The following is a 25,051-nucleotide window of genomic DNA, read 5'->3' as shown; positions in this document are numbered from 1 at the left end:
GGGGGAGGTTAGGGTAAGACTAGAGAGAGGGGAAGTTAGGGTTAGGTAATATCGGGGGAGGGGTGGGGGGTTAGAGTTAGGCACTAAGGGGAGAGAGTTAGGTTTAGGCTGCGGGAAGGGAGTGGTTAGGTTTAGGCACCACGGGGAGGAGGTTAGGGTTAGGCTGCAGACAGGGAAGGTTGAGGTTAGTGCAGGGATGGGGAACCTTTGGCCCTCCAGCTGTTTTTGAACTACACATCCCAGCATGCCCTGCTCCAGTTTTAGCATGGCCAAATAGCAAAACTGTTGCAAGGCATGCTGGTACGTGTAGTTTAGCAGCAGCTGGAGGGCCAAAGGCTCCCCATCCCTGGGTTAGTGGGATGGAGAGGGAGGTTAGGATATTTACCTCAACTGTGTTGGTGCTGACGCGAACGGGATGCCTGCATCGTGATACTGACCGGCGGCATCTCGACCGCCTAGTTTTCATACAGAATCCATCATATTATATACTGTTGCTATTGTTTTCATAATTTGAGCCACTAGCCAAGAGGAGGGTGGTTTCCGGCCCCCCTATGTTGGCCTATGTATGCAGCGTCTTAATTACTGAGAAAACCACTTTGAGTATCTTTAGATGATGAAACACTGTTGGTTGCATCTTTAGATGCAGTCATCAGTCGCACCCTCAAAACTTGTACCAGCTCTATGCTAGGTGCAGAGTCTGCATGACGATATGGCATCCAATGTCAGTGAATACAGTAAGTGCCTGAGTTTGCAACCAATTTAGCTACAGAACCACACCACTCCCATAACACATACATAAGATGTGTAATCCATGAGAGTCCAGGATTTAAGTGATAGTATGTTAAGCCAAGGCTGTAACTAGGGGTTGGGGGGTGCCTGCAAATGCTCTGGGTGCCAAATTTGAGGGGGCACTGAGACTGGGCTGTGGAGTTCCACATACTGGAAGCGGGAGACATCCGAGACAGAACTCACCATTAGGATTTGGTCTAGTGAGGCAGCGGTACAGTGACAAGTGCTGCGCTACCACTGGCCTCATGTGTCAGCAGTGGGGAGGTCGGCGGCTGTGTGATACAGAACCCAGAGAGACTGAGCAGAGGTGCGGCTCATTGAAGGAGCCGTCACATAAGGAGAGATCATTGCAGCAGCCAGAGACAGCAGGCTGAATATCAGAGCCAGCGAAGTGTAAGGAAACCTCACATATGAGTGCAGGAAGATGTACTGTATGTACTTGAGGCTGCAGGGGGATGCTCGTACAGTATGTACATGTGGATGCTGGAGGATGTATGTACATGTGGGTGCAGGGACGTGCAGTCATACTCCCTGTCAAACTCCTGAAATTTTATATAAAAATGATTAGAATAATACAAAAAAGATATTTATAACATAAACATCTTCTTTGTTTATTGTAATGATTTTTCTCATATGTCCTAGAGGATGCTGGGGACTCCGTAAGGACCATGGGGTATAGACGGGATCCGCAGGAGACATGGGCACACTATAAGACTTTGAATGGGTGTGAACTGGCTTCTCCCTCTATGCCCCTCCTCCAGACTCCAGTTAGATTCTGTGCCCAGGAGAGACTGGTCACACACTAGGGGAGCTCTACTGAGTTTCTCTGGAAAGACTTTATGCTAGGCTTTTTTTATTTTCAGCGAGACCTGCTGGCTACAGGCTCTCTGCTTCGTGGGACTGAGGGGAGAGAAGTCAGACCTACTTCTGTGAGTTTCAAGGCTCTGCTTCTTAGGCTACTGGACACCATTAGCTCCAGAGGGTTCGATCACTTGGTGCGCTTAGCTGCTTGTTCCCGGAGCCGCGCCGTCAACTCCCTCACAGAAGCCAGAAGAAAGAAGCTGGGTGAGTATTGGAAGAAAAGAAGACTTCAGTGACGGCAGAAGACTTCAAGTCTCGGAGGTACCGCGCAGCGGTCGCGCTGCGTGCTCCCACCCACAAGCGCCACTACAAGGGTGCAGGGCGCAGGGGGGGCGTCCTGGGCAGCAATATACCTCTTCACTAACACTGGCAAAAGATGTATACAGTACATAGGCACTGTATACGGACCCCCGCCAGTATAAAAATGTAAAAATATTATGAAGCGCGCCGAGAGGGGGCGTGGCTTAGCCCTCACAACTCGATATAGCGCCATTTTCTCCTCATGTCCCCGCCAAAGCACTGTTAGGCAGCTAGCAGTGAAAAACGAGGGGTGGGGCACGGTGATTTTAGTGCAAAATAGCAAAATATAGCACTATATACTATAATGTGCGTGTAGTTAATGAGTTGTGAATGTGTTTCTGTGTTTTCCCTGTCAGATATACCCATTATAGCTTTATAGTACACATGTGTCGACATGTGTGAGCGCTCTGACACAAAATAGCTATGGGAATCCCTCTGTCGGCATTACCGACTCCTGATGGTACTTGAGTCAGTAGATCAAGTGTCAGCAGGTCGGTAGTTGCATGCTTTTTCAAAAGTAAACACTGTATGGGAGACACAGTAGTATGTGGGTGACCCTGTTGGCGCCAACTGTTATTACTGGGTGTAAATTAACATGAAGTAAATAACCTATACCTCTATAGGGTACGGTTCCATGGGCCTGTAGCTGTAGCACAGACGTGGTTGTATTTGTGGGGGAATGATATTAAAATTATGTGTATATACTTCCCTTGAACCCCTCGGGCGCGCAAGAATGTTATTTTACCTAGTTACTACTCCCTGTTGTCGACGAATACTATATTTTATGTCGACCATAAGGTTTCCCTGTTAGATCCACAACTTGGGCATTCAGTACATGGTCGTACACATTCAGCACACATTAATGTCACTAGGGACCCTACGGTTCTGGACAAAATACTTATATGTATGATAGATATATATATATATATATATATAGAGGATATGTGTGTATATGTGTATTTAAATATGTATATTCATATTACAAGTTCTAATGAATGCTGAAGTAAAGTTATTCCTTCTCATGTGCTGGTCGCTCTGTTGATAAAGCTCTAGGTCAGCCGTGACGAGATGGTCTCAGATCCTCACGAGGAGTCCGAGTGTTTATTCTTTGCTCGCCGCGGACAGAATAAAGTGAAAGTCGACCCCTGGTCTGCACGGGGCCCTGTTACAATGGATCGTATACAGGAAGCTAAGTGATATTTTAATTAGAGATGAGCGGGTTCGGTTTCTCTGAATCCGAACCCGCCCGAACTTCATGTTTTTTTACACGGGTCCGAGCGACTCGGATCTTCCCGCCTTGCTCGGTTAACCCGAGCGCGCCCGAACGTCATCATCACGCTGTCGGATTCTCGCGAGGCTCGGATTCTATCGCGAGACTCGGATTCTATATAAGGAGCCGCGCGTCGCGGCCATTTTCACACGTGCATTGAGATTGATAGGGAGAGGACGTGGCTGGCGTCCTCTCCGTTTAGAAATTAAAATAGATAGGAGAGTGAGAGTGAGACACTTCATTTACTTACTGGAGCTTAGGAGGAGTTATACTAGTGACTGATGACCAGTGACCTGACCACCAGTGCAGTTTTATAATTTATTATTATTTAATAATCCGTTCTGTTCTTGTTCTCTGCCTGAAAAAAACGATACACAGTGACTCAGTCACACTCACATACCATATCTGTGCTCAGCCCAGTGTGCTGCATCATCTATGTATAATATCTGACTGTGCTCACACAGCTTAATTGTGGGGGAGACTGGGGAGCAGTTATAGGTTATAGCAGGAGCCAGGAGTACATATTAAACAGTGCACACTTTTGCTGCCAGAGTGCCACTGCCAGTGTGACTGACCACTGACCACTGTGACCAGTGACCTGACCACACTGACCACCAGTATAGTATATTGTGATTGAATGTCTGCCTGAAAAAGTACACTCGTCGTGTGACTTGTGTGGTGTTTTTTATTCTATAAAAATTAAAAAACTCATTCTGCTGACAGACAGTGTCCACTCCAGCAGGTCCGTCATTATATAATATATACCTGTCCGGCTGCAGTAGTGATATATATATATTTTTTATATCATTATTTATCATCCAGTCTACTAGCAGCAGACACAGTACGGTAGTTCACGGCTGTAGCTACCTCTGTGTCGGCACTCGGCAGTCCATCCATAATTGTATACCACCTACCCGTGGGTTTTTTTTTCTTTCTTCTTTATACATACTACATCTCATTATCATCCAGTCTATATTAGCAGCAGACACAGTACAGTACGGTAGTCCACGGCTGTAGCTACCTCTGTGTCGGCACTCGGCAGTCCATCCATAATTGTATACCACCTACCCGTGGTTTTTTTTTTCGTTCTTCTTTATACATACTACATCTCATTATCAACCAGTCTATATTAGCAGCAGACACAGTACGGTAGTTAACGGCTGTAGCTACCTCTGTGTCGGCACTCGGCAGTCCATCCATAATTGTATACCACCTACCCGTGTTTTTTTTTTTCTTTCTTCTTTATACATACTACATCTCATTATCATCCAGTCTATATTAGCAGCAGACACAGTACAGTACGGTAGTCCACGGCTGCAGCTACCTCTGTGTCGGCACTCGGCACTCGGCAGTCCATCCATAATTGTATACCACCTACCCGTGGTTTTTTTTTTCTTTCTTCTTTATACATACTACATCTCATTATCAACCAGTCTATATTAGCAGCAGACACAGTACAGTACGGTAGTCCACGGCTGTAGCTACCTCTGTGTCGGCACTCGGCAGTCCATCCATAATTGTATACCACCTACCCGTGGTTTTTTTTTTCGTTCTTCTTTATACATACTACATCTCATTATCAACCAGTCTATATTAGCAGCAGACACAGTACGGTAGTTAACGGCTGTAGCTACCTCTGTGTCGGCACTCGGCAGTCCATCCATAATTGTATACCACCTACCCGTGTTTTTTTTTTTCTTTCTTCTTTATACATACTACATCTCATTATCAACCAGTCTATATTAGCAGCAGACACAGTACAGTACGGTAGTCCACGGCTGTAGCTACCTCTGTGTCGGCACTCGGCAGTCCATCCATAATTGTATACCACCTACCCGTGGTTTTTTTTTTCTTTCTTCTTTATACATACTACATCTCATTATCATCCAGTCTATATTAGCAGCAGACACAGTACAGTACGGTAGTCCATGGCTGTAGCTACCTCTGTGTCGGCACTCGGCAGTCCATCCATAATTGTATACCACCTACCCGTGGTTTTTTTTTCTTTCTTCTTTATACATACTACATCTCATTATCATCCAGTCTATATTAGCAGCAGACACAGTACAGTACGGTAGTCCACGGCTGTAGCTACCTCTGTGTCGGCACTCGGCAGTCCATCCATAATTGTATACCACCAACCCGTGGTTTTTTTTTTCTTTCTTCTTTATACATACTACATCTCATTATCAACCAGTCTATATTAGCAGCAGACACAGTACAGTACGGTAGTCCACGGCTGTAGCTACCTCTGTGTCGGCACTCGGCAGTCCATCCATAATTGTATACCACCTACCCGTGGGTTTTTTTTTCTTTCTTCTTTATACATACTACATCTCATTATCATCCAGTCTATATTAGCAGCAGACACAGTACAGTATGGTAGTCCACGGCTGTAGCTACCTCTGTGTCGGCACTCGGCAGTCCATCCATAATTGTATACCACCTACCCGTGGTTTTTTTTTTCTTTCTTCTTTATACATACTACATCTCATTATCAACCAGTCTATATTAGCAGCAGACACAGTACAGTACAGTAGTCCACGGCTGTAGCTACCTCTGTGTCAGCACTCGGCAGTCCATCCATAATTGTATACCACCTACCCGTGGGTTTTTTTTTCTTTCTTCTTTATACATACTACATCTCATTATCAACCAGTCTATATTAGCAGCAGACACAGTACAGTACGGTAGTCCATGGCTGTAGCTACCTCTGTGTCGGCACTCAGCAGTCCATCCATAATTGTATACCACCTACCCGTGGTTTTTTTTTTCTTTCTTCTTTATACATACTACATCTCATTATCATCCAGTCTATATTAGCAGCAGACACAGTACAGTACGGTAGTCCACGGCTGTAGCTACCTCTGTGTCGGCACTCGGCAGTCCATCCATAATTGTATACCACCTACCCGTGGTTTTTTTTTTCTTTCTTCTTTATACATACTACATCTCATTATCAACCAGTCTATATTAGCAGCAGACACAGTACAGTATGGTAGTCCACGGCTGTAGCTACCTCTGTGTCGGCACTCGGCAGTCCATCCATAATTGTATACCACCTACCCGTGGTTTTTTTTTTCTTTCTTCTTTATACATACTACATCTCATTATCAACCAGTCTATATTAGCAGGAGACACAGTACAGTACGGTAGTCCACGGCTGTAGCTACCTCTGTGTCGGCACTCGGCAGTCCATCCATAATTGTATACCACCTACCCGTGTTTTTTTTTTCTTTCTTCTTTATACATACTACATCTCATTATCAACCAGTCTATATTAGCAGCAGACACAGTACAGTACGGTAGTCCACGGCTGTAGCTACCTCTGTGTCGGCACTCGGCAGTCCATCCATAATTGTATACCACCTACCCGTGGTTTTTTCTTTTCTTTCTTCTTTATACATACTACATCTCATTATCATCCAGTCTATATTAGCAGCAGACACAGTACAGTACGGTAGTCCACGGCTGTAGCTACCTCTGTGTCGGCACTCGGCAGTCCATCCATAATTGTATACCACCTACCCGTGGTTTTTTTTTCTTTCTTCTTTATACATACTGCATCTCATTATCAACCAGTCTATATTAGTAGCAGACACAGTACAGTACGGTAGTCCACGGCTGTAGCTACCTCTGTGTCGGCACTCGGCAGTCCATCCATAATTGTATACCACCTACCCGTGGTTTTTTCTTTCTTTCTTCTTTATACATACTACATCTCATTATCAACCAGTCTATATTAGCAGCAGACACAGTACAGTACGGTAGTCCACGGCTGTAGCTACCTCTGTGTCGGCACTCGGCAGTCCATCCATAATTGTATACCACCTACCCGTGGTTTTTTTTTTCTTTCTTCTTTATACATACTACATCTCATTATCAACCAGTCTATATTAGCAGCAGACACAGTACAGTACGGTAGTCCACGGCTGTAGCTACCTCTGTGTCGGCACTCGGCAGTCCATCCATAAGTATACTAGTATCCATCCATCTCCATTGTTTACCTGAGGTGCCTTTTAGTTGTGCCTATTAAAATATGGAGAACAAAAATGTTGAGGTTCCAAAATTAGGGAAAGATCAAGATCCACTTCCACCTCGTGCTGAAGCTGCTGCCTCTAGTCATGGCCGAGACGATGAAATGCCATCAACGTCGTCTGCCAAGGCCGATGCCCAATGTCATAGTACAGAGCATGTCAAATCCAAAACACCAAATATCAGTAAAAAAAGGACTCCAAAACCTAAAATAAAATTGTCGGAGGAGAAGCGTAAACTTGCCAATATGCCATTTACCACACGGAGTGGCAAGGAACGGCTGAGGCCCTGGCCTATGTTCATGGCTAGTGGTTCAGCTTCACATGAGGATGGAAGCACTCAGCCTCTCGCTAGAAAACTGAAAAGACTCAAGCTGGCAAAAGCACCGCAAAGAACTGTGCGTTCTTCGAAATCCCAAATCCACAAGGAGAGTCCAATTGTGTCGGTTGCGATGCCTGACCTTCCCAACACTGGACGTGAAGAGCATGCGCCTTCCACCATTTGCACGCCCCCTGCAAGTGCTGGAAGGAGCACCCGCAGTCCAGTTCCTGATAGTCAGATTGAAGATGTCAGTGTTGAAGTACACCAGGATGAGGAGGATATGGGTGTTGCTGGCGCTGGGGAGGAAATTGACCAGGAGGATTCTGATGGTGAGGTGGTTTGTTTAAGTCAGGCACCCGGGGAGACACCTGTTGTCCGTGGGAGGAATATGGCCGTTGACATGCCTGGTGAAAATACCAAAAAAATCAGCTCTTCAGTGTGGAGGTATTTCAACAGAAAAGCGGACAACAGGTGTCAAGCCGTGTGTTGCCTTTGTCAAGCTGTAATAAGTAGGGGTAAGGACGTTAACCACCTCGGAACATCCTCCCTTATACGTCACCTGCAGCGCATTCATAATAAGTCAGTGACAAGTTCAAAAACTTTGGGCGACAGCGGAAGCAGTCCACTGACCAGTAAATCCCTTCCTCTTGTAACCAAGCTCACGCAAACCACCCCACCAACTCCCTCAGTGCCAATTTCCTCCTTCCCCAGGAATGCCAATAGTCCTGCAGGCCATGTCACTGGCAATTCTGACGAGTCCTCTCCTGCCTGGGATTCCTCCGATGCATCCTTGCGTGTAACGCCTACTGCTGCTGGCGCTGCTGTTGTTGCTGCTGGGAGTCGATGGTCATCCCAGAGGGGAAGTCGTAAGCCCACTTGTACTACTTCCAGTAAGCAATTGACTGTCCAACAGTCCTTTGCGAGGAAGATGAAATATCACAGCAGTCATCCTGCTGCAAAGCGGATAACTGAGGCCTTGACAACTATGTTGGTGTTAGACGTGCGTCCGGTATCCGCCGTTAGTTCACAGGGAACTAGACAATTGATTGAGGCAGTGTGCCCCCGTTACCAAATACCATCTAGGTTCCACTTCTCTAAGCAGGCGATACCGAGAATGTACACGGACGTCAGAAAAAGACTCACCAGTGTCCTAAAAAATGCAGTTGTACCCAATGTCCACTTAACCACGGACATGTGGACAAGTGGAGCAGGGCAGGGTCAGGACTATATGACTGTGACAGCCCACTGGGTAGATGTATGGACTCCCGCCGCAAGAACAGCAGCGGCGGCACCAGTAGCAGCATCTCGCAAACGCCAACTCTTTCCTAGGCAGGCTACGCTTTGTATCACCGCTTTCCAGAATACGCACACAGCTGAAAACCTCTTACGGCAACTGAGGAAGATCATCGCGGAATGGCTTACCCCAATTGGACTCTCCTGTGGATTTGTGGCATCGGACAACGCCAGCAATATTGTGTGTGCATTAAATATTGGCAAATTCCAGCACGTCTCATGTTTTGCACATACCTTGAATTTGGTGGTGCAGAATTTTTTAAAAAACGACAGGGGCGTGCAAGAGATGCTGTCGGTGGCCAGAAGAATTGCGGGACACTTTCGGCGTACAGGCACCACGTACAGAAGACTGGAGCACCACCAAAAACTACTGAACCTGCCCTGCCATCATCTGAAGCAAGAAGTGGTAACGAGGTGGAATTCAACCCTCTATATGCTTCAGAGGTTGGAGGAGCAGCAAAAGGCCATTCAAGCCTATACAATTGAGCACGATATAGGAGGTGGAATGCACCTGTCTCAAGTGCAGTGGAGAATGATTTCAAAGTTGTGCAAGGTTCTGATGCCCTTTGAACTTGCCACACGTGAAGTCAGTTCAGACACTGCCAGCCTGAGTCAGGTCATTCCCCTCATCAGGCTTTTGCAGATGAAGCTGGAGACATTGAAGGAGGAGCTAACACGGAGCGATTCCGCTAGGCATGTGGGACTTGTGGATGGAGCCCTTAATTCGCTTAACAAGGATTCACGGGTGGTCAATCTGTTGAAATCAGAGCACTACATTTTGGCCACCGTGCTCGATCCTAGATTTAAAGCCTACCTTGGATCTCTCTTTCCGGCAGACACAAGTCTGCTGGGGTTGAAAGACCTGCTGGTGAGAAAATTGTCAAGTCAAGCGGAACGCGACCTGTCAACATCTCCTCCTTCACATTCTCCCGCAACTGGGGGTGCGAGGAAAAGGCTCAGAATTCCGAGCCCACCCGCTGGCGGTGATGCAGGGCAGTCTGGAGCGACTGCTGATGCTGACATCTGGTCCGGACTGAAGGACCTGACAACGATTACGGACATGTCGTCTACTGTCACTGCATATGATTCTCTCACCATTGAAAGAATGGTGGAGGATTATATGAGTGACCGCATCCAAGTAGGCACGTCACACAGTCCGTACTTATACTGGCAGGAAAAAGAGGCAATTTGGAGGCCCTTGCACAAACTGGCTTTATTCTACCTAAGTTGCCCTCCCACAAGTGTGTACTCCGAAAGAGTGTTTAGTGCCGCCGCTCACCTTGTCAGCAATCGGCGTACGAGGTTACATCCAGAAAATGTGGAGAAGATGATGTTCATTAAAATGAATTATAATCAATTCCTCCGTGGAGACATTGACCAGCAGCAATTGCCTCCACAAAGTACACAGGGAGCTGAGATGGTGGATTCCAGTGGGGACGAATTGATAATCTGTGAGGAGGGGGATGTACACGGTGATATATCGGAGGATGATGATGAGGTGGACATCTTGCCTCTGTAGAGCCAGTTTGTGCAAGGAGAGATTAATTGCTTCTTTTTTGGTGGGGGCCCAAACCAACCCGTCATTTCAGTCACAGTCGTGTGGCAGACCCTGTCACTGAAATGATGGGTTGGTTAAAGTGTGCATGTCCTGTTTATACAACATAAGGGTGGGTGGGAGGGCCCAAGGACAATTCCATCTTGCACCTCTTTTTTCTTTAATTTTTCTTTGCGTCATGTGCTGTTTGGGGAGGGTTTTTTGGAAGGGACATCCTGCGTGACACTGCAGTGCCACTCCTAGATGGGCCCGGTGTTTGTGTCGGCCACTAGGGTCGCTTATCTTACTCACACAGCTACCTCATTGCGCCTCTTTTTTTCTTTGCGTCATGTGCTGTTTGGGGAGGGTTTTTTGGAAGGGACATCCTGCGTGACACTGCAGTGACACTCCTAGATGGGCCCGGTGTTTGCGTCGGCCACTAGGGTCGCTTATCTTACTCACACAGCTACCTCATTGCGCCTCTTTTTTTCTTTGCGTCATGTGCTGTTTGGGGAGGGTTTTTTGGAAGGGACATCCTGCGTGACACTGCAGTGACACTCCTAGATGGGCCCGGTGTTTGTGTCGGCCACTAGGGTCGCTTATCTTACTCACACAGCTACCTCATTGCGCCTCTTTTTTTCTTTGCGTCATGTGCTGTTTGGGGAGGGTTTTTTGGAAGGGACATCCTGCGTGACACTGCAGTGCCACTCCTAGATGGGCCCGGTGTTTGTGTCGGCCACTAGGGTCGCTTATCTTACTCACACAGCTACCTCATTGCGCCTCTTTTTTTCTTTGCGTCATGTGCTGTTTGGGGAGGGTTTTTTGGAAGGGACATCCTGCGTGACACTGCAGTGACACTCCTAGATGGGCCCGGTGTTTGTGTCGGCCACTAGGGTCGCTTAGCTTAGTCATCCAGCGACCTAGGTGCAAATTTTAGGACTAAAAATAATATTGTGAGGTGTGAGGTATTCAGAAAAGACTGAAAATGAGTGTAAATTATGGTTTTTGAGGTTAATAATACTTTGGGATCAAAATGACCCCCAAATTCTATGATTTAAGCTGTTTTTTAGTGTTTTTTGAAAAAAACACCCGAATCCAAAACACACCCGAATCCGACAAAAAAAATTCGGTGAGGTTTTGCCAAAACGCGGTCGAACCCAAAACACGGCCGCGGAACCGAACCCAAAACCAAAACACAAAACCCGAAAAATTTCCGGCGCACATCTCTAATTTTAATTATATGCTTTGATGATATTTGCATTGCATATGCATGGGGGAGTGCTTGTATTCAGAAAATGGTCAGTTACCTTTGGCATCCGATAGAATTTCCCTAGAGAGAGAGGGGACGTTTCTTAGAGAAGCTATAGCATTGCGGCAGGCTGCCGTGAGACTACAAGAGGGATGGGACTCTTGGGTGCACGGACTACTTCCATGGCTCTCCCGGCTGGGAGGGCATTGTGGATTCACCAAGGGAATGCTGAAGTTGACTCCGAGGGATACTGGAGTATCTTCCCTATGAAGGTGTAACCGGGGTTTGGGGATGCCTGGGTTAAGTTACTCTCGGCAGATACCACTGGTACGTCTACCTTCTTGAGATAGGTTCCCTCATAACGTTTGATGACGCATTCTGTTGTGGGATGCAGTCATTTTAACGGGTTGGATACTGTTCGTTTTTTCCCTTTCTTTGCAGATAGTGGAAGGTGGAAAGGTAAGAGGTCTGCAGCCTTTTCAAGGTTGCAGAAGCAGATATCGTCTTCTGTTTCTACCACATCCTACGCATGTCGCTGGGTCTATCTTGCTGGTACCCACTCCGTTGGGAACTCGTCTGATTCTCTTCAGTCAGTCCTGGTATGGACTTGGACCAGTGAGTTACAAATAGAATCCAAAGGGGGGACATACTGGAGTTCCAGATGATACCCCGCTCTGTTTTTTCAGATAGATCTTACAGATTCTCCTCTGGAAGGGGAGGTAGTATTCGACGCCATACCAGAGTTGTGTCGAGATCAGGAATTGTCCTGCTGTCCCTATCGTAAAAAAAAAAAAAAAAAAAGGTTTCTACTTAAGAGGTTGACCTACAAAGTGGAATCTCTCAGGCCTGGGATCTCCAACACGTATAATTAGAATTTAAGTGCGGTTTCATCTGCATTAAGCTTACCTGGTTTTGCTATCCGGGATTGTCTTTGCCATATCACCGAAGTGATGGCAGGATGATGGGTTTCCTTTGATAGTAAGAGCCATTATTGTTCTGTACTGAGACGCTCTCCTGACTATGGCGAGGTCAAGAAACAAGTGGTACAAATCGTGGTTTCTCTCTGACAGTTCTTCAACACAGAGAATCGCTGTTGCTCCCAACGACGCAGATGTCTGCGGTGGGTGTAAGATTAGATACTGAACTGTTCAGAGTTTGTTTTTTCCTGTGGAAAGAGATCTGAGGATCCAGAGTCGGATCAGATTTGCAGTGACAAACCATCAATATGTTCCGTTGCTGAAGAAGGTGGTTGCGGCCTACGAGGCCTTTTCGGTGAGCAGGTCAAATGACAAGGTTTTCACGGGACCAGTTGGACATGTGGTCTGGGTTTCACCTGCACATGCACCGGAAAATAATCCTAAGAACCGGGATATCGCTCCTGTGGTGTCTGCATACTCACCTCTTAGAGCAGGGGTGGGGCACCTTTTTTCTACCAAGGGCCATTTGGATATTTATAAAATCCTTCGGGGGCCATACACAAATGATCAGCTTAAAAATGAGCCTGCCCCCAGTCAGTAGTTATGCCCCCAGTAACTAGATATACCCCGAGTCTGTAGTTATGCCTCCAGTAGATATACCCCCAGTCAGTAGTTATGCCCCCGTAGATATGCCCCCAGTCACTTGATATTAGAGATGTGCAACGGAAATTTTTCGGGTTTTGTGTTTTGGTTTTGGGTTCGGTTCCGCGACCGTGTTTTGGGTTCGAACGCGTTTTAGCAAAACCTCACCGAATTTTTTTTGTCGGATTCGGGTGTGTTTTGGATTCGGGTGTTTTTTTCAAAAAACCCTAAAAAACAGCTTAAATCATAGAATTTGGGGGTCATTTTGATCCCAAAGTATTATTAACCTCAATAACCATAATTTCCACTCATTTTCAGTCTATTCTGAACACCTCACACCTCACAATATTATTTTTAGTCCTAAAATTTGCACCGAGGTCGCTGGATGACTAAACTCAGCGACCCAAGTGGCCGACACAAACACCTGGCCCATCTAGGAGTGGCACTGCAGTGTCACGCAGGATGGCCCTTCCAAAAAACACTCCCCAAACAGCACATGACGCAAAGAAAAAAAGAGGCGCAATGAGGTAGCTGTGTGACTAAGCTCAGCGACCCAAGTGGCCGACACAAACACCTGGCCCATCTAGGAGTGGCACTGCAGTGTCAGGCAGGATGGCCCTTCCAAAAAATACTCCCCAAACAGCACATGACGCAAAGAAGAAGAAAAAGAGGCGCAATGAGGTAGCTGTGTGAGTAAGCTAAGCGACCCTAGTGGCCGACACAAACACCTGGCCCATCTAGGAGAGGCACTGCAGTGTCACGCAGGATGGCCCTTCCAAAAAACACTCCCCAAACAGCACATGACGCAAAGAAAAAAAGAGGCGCAATGAGGTAGCTGTGTGACTAAGCTCAGCGACCCAAGTGGCCGACACAAACACCTGGCCCATCTAGGAGTGGCACTGCAGTGTCAGGCAGGATGGCCCTTCCAAAAAATACTCCCCAAACAGCACATGACGCAAAGAAGAAAAAAAAGAGGCGCAATGAGGTAGCTGTGTGAGTAAGCTAAGCGACCCTAGTGGCCGACACAAACACCTGGCCCATCTAGGAGTGTCACTGCAGTGTCACGCAGGATGGCCCTTCCAAAAAACACTCCCCAAACAGCACATGACGCAAAGAAAAAAAGAGGCGCAATGAGGTAGCTGTGTGACTAAGCTCAGCGACCCAAGTGGCCGACACAAACACCTGGCCCATCTAGGAGTGGCACTGCAGTGTCAGGCAGGATAGCCCTTCCAAAAAATACTCCCCAAACAGCACATGACGCAAAGAAGAAAAAAAAGAGGCGCAATGAGGTAGCTGTGTGAGTAAGCTAAGCGACCCTAGTGGCCGACACAAACACCTGGCCCATCTAGGAGTGGCACTGCAGTGTCACGCAGGATGGCCCTTCCAAAAAACACTCCCCAAACAGCACATGACGCAAAGAAAAAAAGAGGCGCAATGAGGTAGCTGTGTGACTAAGCTCAGCGACCCAAGTGGCCGACACAAACACCTGGCCCATCTAGGAGTGGCACTGCAGTGTCAGGCAGGATGGCCCTTCCAAAAAATACTCCCCAAACAGCACATGACGCAAAGAAAAAAAGAGGCGCAATGAGGTAGCTGTGTGAGTAAGCTAAGCGACCCTAGTGGCCGACACAAACACCTGGCCCATCTAGGAGTGGCACTGCAGTGTCACGCAGGCTGGCCCTTCCAAAAAACACTCCCTAAACAGCACATGACGCAAAGAAAAATGAAAGAAAAAAGAGGTGCAAGATGGAATTGTCCTTGGGCCCTCCCACCCACCCTTATGTTGTATAAACAGGACATGCACACTTTAACCAACCCATCATTTCAGTGACAGGGTCTGCCACACGACTGTGACTGAAATGACGGGTTGGTTTGGACCCCCACCAAAAAAGAAGCAATTAATCTCTCCTTGCACAAACTGGCTCTACAGAGGCAAGATGTCCACCTCATCATCATCCTCCGATTCATCACCGTGTACATCCCCCTCCTCACAGATTATCAATTCATCCCCACTGGAATCCACCATCACAGCTCCCTGTGTACTTTGTGGAGGCAATTGCTGCTGGTGAATGTCTCCATGGAGGAATTGATTATAATTCATTTTAATGAACATCATCTTCTCCACATTTTCTGGAAGTAACCTCGTACGCCGATTGCTGACAAGGTGAGCGGCGGCACTAAACACTCTTTCGGAGTACACACTTGTGGGAGGGCAACTTAGGTAGAATAAAGCCAGTTTGTGCAAGGGCTTCCAAATTGCCTCTTTTTCCTGCCAGTATACGTACGGACTGTCTGACGTGCCTACTTGGATGCGGTCACTCATATAATCCTCCACCATTCTTTCAATGGTGAGAGAATCATATGCAGTGACAGTAGACGACATGTCCGTAATCGTTGTCAGGTCCTTCAGTCCGGACCAGATGTCAGCATCAGCAGTCGCTCCAGACTGCCCTGCATCACCGCCAGCGGGTGGGCTCGGAATTCTGAGCCTTTTCCTCGCACCCCCAGTTGCGGGAGAATGTGAAGGAGGAGATGTTGACAGGTCGCGTTCCGCTTGACTTGACAATTTTCTCACCAGCAGTTCTTTGAACCCCTGCAGACTTGTGTCTGCCGGAAAGAGAGATCCAAGGTAGGTTTTAAATCTAGGATCGAGCACGGTGGCCAAAATGTAGTGCTCTGATTTCAACAGATTGACCACCCGTGAATCCTTGTTAAGCGAATTAAGGGCTCCATCCACAAGTCCCACATGCCTAGCGGAATCGCTCAGTGTTAGCTCCTCCTTCAATGTCTCCAGCTTCTTCTGCAAAAGCCTGATGAGGGGAATGACCTGACTCAGGCTGGCAGTGTCTGAACTGACTTCACGTGTGGCAAGTTCAAAAGGTTGCAGAACCTTGCACAACGTTGAAATCATTCTCCACTGCGCTTGAGACAGGTGCATTCCACCTCCTATATCGTGGTCAGTTGTATAGGCTTGAATGGCCTTTTGCTGCTCCTCCAACCTCTGAAGCATATAGAGGGTTGAATTCCACCTCGTTACCACTTCTTGCTTCAGATGATGGCAGGGCAGGTTCAGGCGTTTTTGGTGTTGCTCCAGTCTTCTGTACGTGGTGCCTGTACGCCGAAAGTGTCCCGCAATTCTTCTGGCCACCGACAGCATCTCTTGCACGCCCCTCTCGTTTTTTAAATAATTCTGCACCACCAAATTTAAGGTATGTGCAAAACATGGGACGTGCTGGAATTTGCCCATATTTAATGCACACACAATATTGCTGGCGTTGTCCGATGCCACAAATCCACAGGAGAGTTCAATTGGGGTAAGCCATTCTGCGATGATCTTCCTCAGTTGCCGTAAGAGGTTTTTAGCTGTGTGCGTATTCTGGAAAGCGGTGATACAAAGCGTAGCCTGCCTAGGAAAGAGTTGGCGTTTGCGAGATGCTGCTACTGGTGCCGCCGCTGCTGTTCTTGCGGCGGGAGTCAATACATCTACCCAGTGGGCTGTCACAGTCATATAGTCCTGAGTCTGCCCTGCTCCACTTGTCCACATGTCCGTGGTTAAGTGGACATTGGGTACAACTGCATTTTTTAGGACACTGGTGAGTCTTTTTCTGAGGTCTGTGTACATTTTCGGTATCGCCTGCCTAGAGAAATGGAACCTAGATGGTATTTGGTACCGGGGACACAGTACCTCAATCAAGTCTATAGTTGGCTCTGCAGTAATGATGGATACCGGAACCACGTTTCTCACCGCCCAGGATGCCAAGGCCTCAGTTATCCGCTTTGCAGCAGGATGACTGCTGTGATATTTCATCTTCCTCGCAAAGGACTGTTGGACAGTCAATTGCTTGGTGGAAGTAGTAAAAGTCGTCTTACGACTTCCCCTCTGGGATGACCATCGACTCCCAGCAGCAACAACAGCAGCGCCAGCAGCAGTAGGCGTTACACGCAAGGATGCATCGGAGGAATCCCAGGCAGGAGAGGACTCGTCAGAATTGCCAGTGACATGGCCTGCAGGACTATTGGCATTCCTGGGGAAGGAGGAAATTGACACTGAGGGAGTTGGTGGGGTGGTTTGCGTGAGCTTGGTTACAAGAGGAAGGGATTTACTGGCCAGTGGACTGCTTCCGCTGTCGCCCAAAGTTTTTGAACTTGTCACTGACTTATGATGAATGCGCTGCAGGTGACGTATAAGGGAGGATGTTCCGAGGTGGTTAACGTCCTTACCCCTACTTATTACAGCTTGACAAAGGCAACACACGGCTTGACAAATGTTGTCCGCATTTCTGTTGAAATACTTCCACACCTAAGAGCTGATTTTTTGGGTATTTTCACCAGGCATGTCAATGGCCATATTCCTCCCACGGACAACAGGTGTCTCCCCGGGTGCCTGACTTAAACAAACCACCTCACCATCAGAATCCTCCTGGTCAATTTCCTCCCCAGCGCCAGCAACACCCATATCCTCCTCATCCTGGTGTACTTCAACACTGACATCTTCAATCTGACTATCAGGAACTGGACTGCGGGTGCTCCTTCCAGCACTTGCAGGGGGCGTGCAAATGGTGGAAGGCGCATGCTCTTCACGTCCAGTGTTGGGAAGGTCAGGCATCGCAACCGACACAATTGGACTCTCCTTGTGGATTTGTGATTTCGAAGAACGCACAGTTCTTTGCTGTGCTTTTGCCAGCTTAAGTCTTTTCATTTTTCTAGCGAGAGGCTGAGTGCTTCCATCCTCATGTGAAGCTGAACCACTAGCCATGAACATAGGCCAGGGCCTCAGCCGTTCCTTGCCACTCCGTGTGGTAAATGGCATATTGGCAAGTTTACGCTTCTCCTCCGACGATTTTATTTTAGATTTTTAAATCCTTTTTTTACTGATATTTGGTGTTTTGGATTTTACATGCTCTGTACTATGACATTGGGCATCGGCCTTGGCAGACGACGTTGATGGCATTTCATCGTCTCGGCCATGACTAGTGGCAGCAGCTTCAGCACGAGGTGGAAGTCGATCTTGATCTTTCCCTATTTTTGGAACCTCAACATTTTTGTTCTCCATATTTTAATAGGCACAACTAAAAGGCACCTCAGGTAAACAATGGAGATGGATGGATACTAGTATACTTATGGATGACGAGTGACTGCCGACACAGAGGTAGCTACAGCCGTGGACTAACGTACTGCGTCTGCTAGTATAGACTGGATGATAATGATATAAAAAATATATATATATCACTACTGCAGGACAGGTATATATTATATCATGACGGACCTGCTGGACACTGTCAGCAGACTCCTAAACTACTAGTATGAAGAAGATAGAAAAAAAAAACCCACCACAGGTAGGTATACAATTATGGACGAGCACTGCCGACACAGAGGTAGCTACAGCCGTGGACTACCGTACTGCGTCTGCTAGTATAGACTGGATGATAATGATATAAAAAATATATATATATCACTACTGCAGGACAGGTATATATTATATAATGACGGACCTGCTGGACACTGTCAGCAGACTCCTAAACTACTAGTATGAAGAAGATAGAAAAAAAAAAAACCACCACAGGTAGGTATACAATTATGGACGAGCACTGCCGACACAGAGGTAGCTACAGCCGTGGACTACCGTACTGCGTCTGCTAGTATAGACTGGATGATAATGATATAAAAAATATATATATATCACTACTGCAGGTATATATTATAATATAATGAATGACGGACCTGCTGGACACTGTCTGTCAGCAGAATGCGTTTATAGAATAAAATAAAAAAACACCACACGAGTGTTTAACTTTTTCAGGCAGACAATATACTGGTGGTCACTGGTCAGTCACACTGGCAGCAAAAGTGTGCACTGTTATGTACTCCTGCTATAACTGCTCCCCAGTCTCCCCCACAATTAAGCTGTGTGAGCAGTGAGCACTCAGCACAGTCAGATATACATAGATGATATTATCAATCATGCAGCACACTGAGGCTGAGCACAGATATGGTATGTGACTGTGTATCAATTTTTTTCAGGCAGAGAACGGATTTTAAATAATAAATAAAACTGGTGGTCACTAGTATAACTATCAGCAAAACTCTGCACTCTCTGAGTACTCCAGTCCTAATGGTCCCCAAAATTACTAAAATTAAATTACTAGTAAATCAAGTGTCTCACTCTCTATCTAAACGGAGAGGACGCCAGCCACGTCCTCTCCCTATCAATCTCAATGCACGTGTGAAAATGGCGGCGACGCGCGGCTCCTTATATAGAATCCGAGTCTCGCGATAGAATACGAGCCTCGCGAGAATCCGACAGCGGGATGATGACGTTCGGTGCGCGCTCGGGTTAACCGAGCAAGGCGAGAAGATCCGAGTCTGCCTCAGACCCGTGTAAAAAGGCTGAAGTTCGGGGGGGTTCGGATTCCGAGGAACCGTACCCGCTCATCTCTACTTGATATGCCCCGTCACTTGTTATGCCCCATTAGATATGCCACCAGTCAGTTGTTATGCCCCATTAGATATGCCCCCTAGTAGCGATGCTTACACACACACACACACACACACACATTAAAAGGAAAAAAAATACCAGCCCCGCTCCTGCTTCCGGACCGTTGCCCTCCGCCTGGCCGCTCGCTCCTCAGAACTATGGGAGAGAAGTCATGACATCTCTCCCATAGCACCGCACAGCAGCACACTGCCAGAGCCGGAAGCCGGAGCTCAGGAGTGAGATCCTGCCTCTGGCTGCTGTTGAGGGGAAGAAGCCGGGCGCCCACTAGTAACAAAATCTCAGCGGGCGCCCGGCTAGGTGAGCCTGGCTGGACCGGATCAAGTGGCTCTGCAGGCCTTTATACGGCCCTCGGGCCTGAGGTTCCCCACCCCTGTCTTAGAGGGTCGAAGGTTCGCGATCCAGGTTTAGATCCTGGTGTCCATACATGCAGGTCTCCAAGGCTGGGGAGCAGTCTTTCCAAGGGAAGAATTTCCAGGGGAAAAAAGGTCAAGCTGGGAAGCTTGTCGGCAATAAGCATTCTTGAATTAGGAGCTATTTTCAATGAAAATCTTCTTCGAGATCTGCCCGTTTTAGTTCTGTCGGACGACTTAACGGCAGTGGCGTAAGTAAGCCGCTAGGGCGGAACAAGGAGCGACGACGCAATAGCAGAAGCCGCATAAGTTTTCCGCTGAGCGGAAGGGCAGGAAAACGCTTTATTAGCAGTCTTCGGTCCGGATGTAGCCGATGGAGAAATAGATTTCCTCTGCAGCTGCGATCTCCATCCGGGAGAAATGTAGTCGTCATCGAGAAGTTTTCACAGAAGTGACAAGTCTTTGAGGAGTGCCTCAATTGGACAGGATGGCGTCTCGCCTCAACGAGAGACCTCAAGAATAGTGGTCCAGGTCAAGGAACACTCAAGCTATAGCTGTGGCCGCCCTCGTGACACCTTGGGTGTTTTCAGTTGGTCTATGTGTCCCCTCCACTTTCACTCTTTCCGAAGGTGATACACATAAGAAGAACAAAAGTTCAGGCGATATTCATTGTTCCGGTCTAGTCAAGGATAGCTTGGTATCCAGATCTTCAAGACTTGCTACGAGAGGACCTGTTGCAGCAGGGACCGGCCGTGTATCAAGACTTACCGCGGCTGCGGTTGACGTCTGGGCGTTTGTGCGCCATATCCTAGCCCGAAAGGGTATTTCTGGTTATGTCATTTCCACTTTGCTTCAAGCTAGGAAAGGAGTAACGATGAAGCTTTACCTCCATATTTGGAGGGAGTAGGTGTCTTGGTGTGAATCCTGGAAGGCTCCTACGGAAAAATTTCAGCTGGGTCATTCTTCTCCATTCTTTGCAAGCAGGTGTGGATGCAGGCCTAAAGTTAGGCTCCATCTCTGTACAATTTTCGGCCTTATAAATTTTCTTTAAAAAAAAAAAGAATCGCCCACCTTTCCGGAAGTCCAGACTTTTGTGAAAGGAGTGCTGCACATCAACCCTCTGTGCCTCCACTGGCAACGTGGGTCCTTAACGTGGTGTTGCAGTTTCTTATTGTCACAATGGTTGAAACCTTTATGAAAGTTTGTGTTGAAATTTCTCTCTTGGACGGTGGTCATGTTATTGGCCTTGGCGTCCGCAAAGCGGGTGTCGGAAGTGACGGCTTGGTCTCACAAGAGCCCCTATTTGATCTTCCATGTGGTTAGAGCGAAATTGAGAACTAGGAAAATAGTTCTGCCAAAAGTGTTTTCTGTGTTTCACAGGACCCTGCCTATTTTGATGCCAGTGGTTACTTAAGCATTGGCTGATTCAAAGTCTCTCGATGTAGTCAGGGCTTTGAATATTTATGTCGTCTGATCGGCTCAGATTGGGGAAACAGAGGCTCGGTGGAGACCCATTCTACTAGGAAGATGGGCTCTCCTGGGGCGCATGCCCGAGGAGTCTCGGCGGTTCAACTGTGCCAAGCAGCTACTTGGTCGGGTTCAAACACTTTTGCTAAGTCATACATGTTTGATACCCTGGCTGAGGAGGACCTCATGTTTGCTCAATCGGTGCTGCAGAGTCGTCCGCACTCTCCCGCCCGGTCTGGAGCTTTGGTATAAACCCCATGGTCTTTACGGAGTCCCCAGCATCCTCTAGGACATATGAGAAAATAGGATTTTAATACCTACCGGTAAATCATTTTCTCTTAGTCCGTAGAGGATGCTGGGCGCCCGTCCCAGTGCGTACTGTATATGCAGTTTTTGGTTATGGTTACACTCTTGTAGTGTTTGGTTTTAGTCAGGCTGTTGCTGACGTTGTTCATGCCATGGCATGCGGTATCTTATTAGTGGTTGGGTTGACACACAGGTTGTGTTACATATTTTCTCAGCATGTGGCTGTGTATTTGTCATGCCGTTGACTGGTGTTCTATTGAATGCCACGTTCTGCGGCATGTTTGAGGTGTGAGCTGGTATGACACTCACCGTGTTTAAAGTTTAAACAATAAATTCTTTCCTCAAAATGTCCGTCTCCCTGGGCACAGTTTTCTAACTGGAGTCTGGAGGAGGGGCATAGAGGGAGGAGCCAGTTCACACCCATTCAAAGTCTTATAGAGTGCCCATGTCTCCTGCGTATCCAGTCTATACCCCATGGTCCTTACGGAGTCCCCAGCATCCTCTACGGACTAAGAGAAAAAGATTTACCGGTAGGTATTAAAATCCTATTTTATAGCTCTGCCTCGGTTCTACAGTCAGAAACTGATTTGCAGAGCTGGGGGCGGGGCCACACCATGGGCAGTAAAGCTGCACAGAAAGTGAGCTAATAGAGGCATGCCTCTGAGTGTGGGGGCAGGCCTTGTGCACTGATGGACACTTGGATGTGTCATGTGACTAGGAAGTGCACAGTAGTCAGAACTGAGTCAGCAGCAACAAGAGAAGACACAGGGATGTAGGCAGGAGACTCAATGGACACTGTAGTTTAGTGTAGTGAGTGGGTAGTTACAGTGAGTAAGGGGTGAGACAAGCTCCCAGCATTCAGACCCATCCCCATGTGTGCCTCCCCAGCCATTCACCTCCCTGCATGTCACTGGCAGGGAGATGCATGTACATGTGGGTTCAGGCGGATGTATATACATGTGGGTGCAGGGGATGTACATGTGAGTGCTGGGGTATGTACATGTGGGAGCTGGGTGATGTACATGTGGTGTTTAGGTAGGTAGGTGGGAGACTTACATACTGGTGAAACATCCTAATCTTTTCAGCCAATAGTAAAAATTAATTACTGCCTTACCCTGTGTGGCAAAATCCTAGTTTTGGCATTGGGTAAGCCTAAATATTGTACATACTGTATGCTTTTTAGCCCTATGGATTCTCATATTAGCATAAGGTAGTAAATTAGACTTCCACAGTTGCACGCAACTACTGTACAGCAACTCTGCATATGCCACCCAGAGTCAGAACCACAATGCTTACAAATACTGTAGGTATTTTAAAATCCCAGATGGTGTTATACTGTACTTTAAAACTTACAAAACTACAGTTTTCAGAAATTTATTATCATTATGTTTATCGAAAAGTAATTGATCTTACTTGTTCCACCACATAAATACCGTAATCTGCTTGCTGTTTCTGTAGAAACGGATGCATGTTGTGTAGCCAGACATTAAGATGTGGTTCTCTGTTTCGAAAAGGGATCACTATAGCAATTTTCTGGAGTGCTGTACACTTCGCAGGCTTGCTATGGCCTCCAAGTGGCAAATTTGCATTTTGAAGGACTGTGTCTTCAAGGTAAACATTTACTTCTACATTGTAAGGACCTGTTAACGAAGACAAAGACAGACACAATTCAGTCCTTAAACGGTCTTAAAGCCAATCTCACTTCCATAGTACGGAATAGACCAAGTTACTGCATAAGTGTTCTGTTTTATTCTGTCTCAAAATGGCCATTTTCATATTTATAGAACAGAGCAATTTACAAGAGCATTACTGTACTTTACTCTGTAATCACTATAATTGTTAATAAAGGTACCTCCTACTAAGCTGCACTCAGTGGTGCAAGTAGAAATATTTTCTTAGTGGTACTGAGTGACAAAAAAATGGGTTTGGTCATGTGTTGTGAGGGGGCGTGGCCACATGCTGCTAGTGTGAGTGGCTACATGACACAGCCCCTTTTTTGGGGTGGAATCTGGAGGCAAGGCCAAAAATATATAGTAATGCCTCCAGTATAATAGAAATATATAGTGATACCTCCAGTATAATAGAAATATATAGTATTGCCCCCAATTTAATAACAATTTATAGTAATGCCTCCATTATAACAGGAAAATACAGCCACTGTCGCACTCCCAGTAACCCTGACAAAGTGGTGGTAGCTGTCATGCGGCCAAACACCATTGTCTTATTGGTTTGTGGCACATTATAATTGTGGTAATGGCAAAGTGTGTGGCAGGTGGTACTGCGTACCCGCTGCCAAATTCTTAAGGGTACTCTGTACCAGAGTGTAACCGCATACTTGCACTGCTGGCTGCACTATGACAATGTATGACAAATATTTGTTCATGTTACTAAGAATGAATGGCTGAATAAGGGTTGATATTCTAATTATAGTTATTATTGTTATTACCTTGTAAGGCACCACAGTTCTCCACAGCCACAGATATTGTGCAAAACAGAGCATGCTTAGGACAGGGCCATACAAGGTAGGCAACTTAATCCAAACATGGAAAAACAGTAGTGAGGGCTCAGCTTGTGGAGAGCTTACAGTCTTGTGAGAAGGGCAGAGTTCAGATAAAAGGAGTGAGTATAGCTCAGAGAGGAGAATGGACAGTACAGAAAAGTATAGGTGGGAGTAGAATAAGCTCTAATTGTTGGCAGAATGTATTGGATTGCCTGGTGCAGTGATATCAGCACACACACTTAATGACTTAAACAGTAATGCAGATTTATGTGACTCACATACAGTATTGATATAGGTAATGGGGCCCCTTATATCATATAAGGTAACAGCAGTAGTAGCGGTTCTTCTTAGGAGTTGTCTCCGGTGGTGAGGGATGGAGGACTGCAAAGCCATGCAGTCTGACTCCAGAGCCGCAATACATGCAATGGAAAGCTGTGAGTCTCTGTAGATGAGATCCGCTCCCGGTCTCAGCTCTGCACGCTTGCACACACCAGGACTCAGTCTCTCTTACTCTCTCACTCTAAGATGGAGGAGCAGGAATTACATCACATAGCTCCGCCTCTGAGTGACTCTTGGCACAAGAGAATTAACACTAGGGGATGCGCCCATAGACTGCTGTGTAGAAGGAGACAGGCACAGAGCGCACCATATCCTAACACTAATAAGGAGGTGCATTTCAGGAAGGATTTCACAGTAGCTGACTTTCAGGCTGCTCCCTACT

General features: G+C 46.9%; 1 protein-coding gene across 1 annotated transcript in view; it reads right to left on the bottom strand.

Annotated features, from left to right (window-relative positions):
* Window positions 1–24,835, bottom strand: part of LOC134940947 (beta-1,4-galactosyltransferase 1-like) — a 254,026-nt gene extending 229,191 nt beyond the window's left edge. Inside the window, exons 1-2 of the mRNA XM_063932140.1 lie at window positions 24,609–24,835; window positions 23,244–23,470 (exon numbers count right to left, since the gene is read on the bottom strand). Coding sequence (XP_063788210.1) covers window positions 23,244–23,470; window positions 24,609–24,723 — 342 coding nt within the window. The 5' untranslated portion in view covers window positions 24,724–24,835. The remainder of the gene's footprint in view (window positions 1–23,243; window positions 23,471–24,608) is intronic.
* Between the last annotated feature and the right edge of the window lie 216 nt (window positions 24,836–25,051).

Source organism: Pseudophryne corroboree, chromosome 1 (genome assembly GCF_028390025.1).
Source record: "Pseudophryne corroboree isolate aPseCor3 chromosome 1, aPseCor3.hap2, whole genome shotgun sequence".
NCBI classification, from domain to species: Eukaryota; Metazoa; Chordata; class Amphibia; order Anura; family Myobatrachidae; genus Pseudophryne; species Pseudophryne corroboree.
The sequence above is the reverse complement of the archived record's forward strand: the minus strand, read 5'-3'. Positions and strand labels throughout refer to the sequence as shown.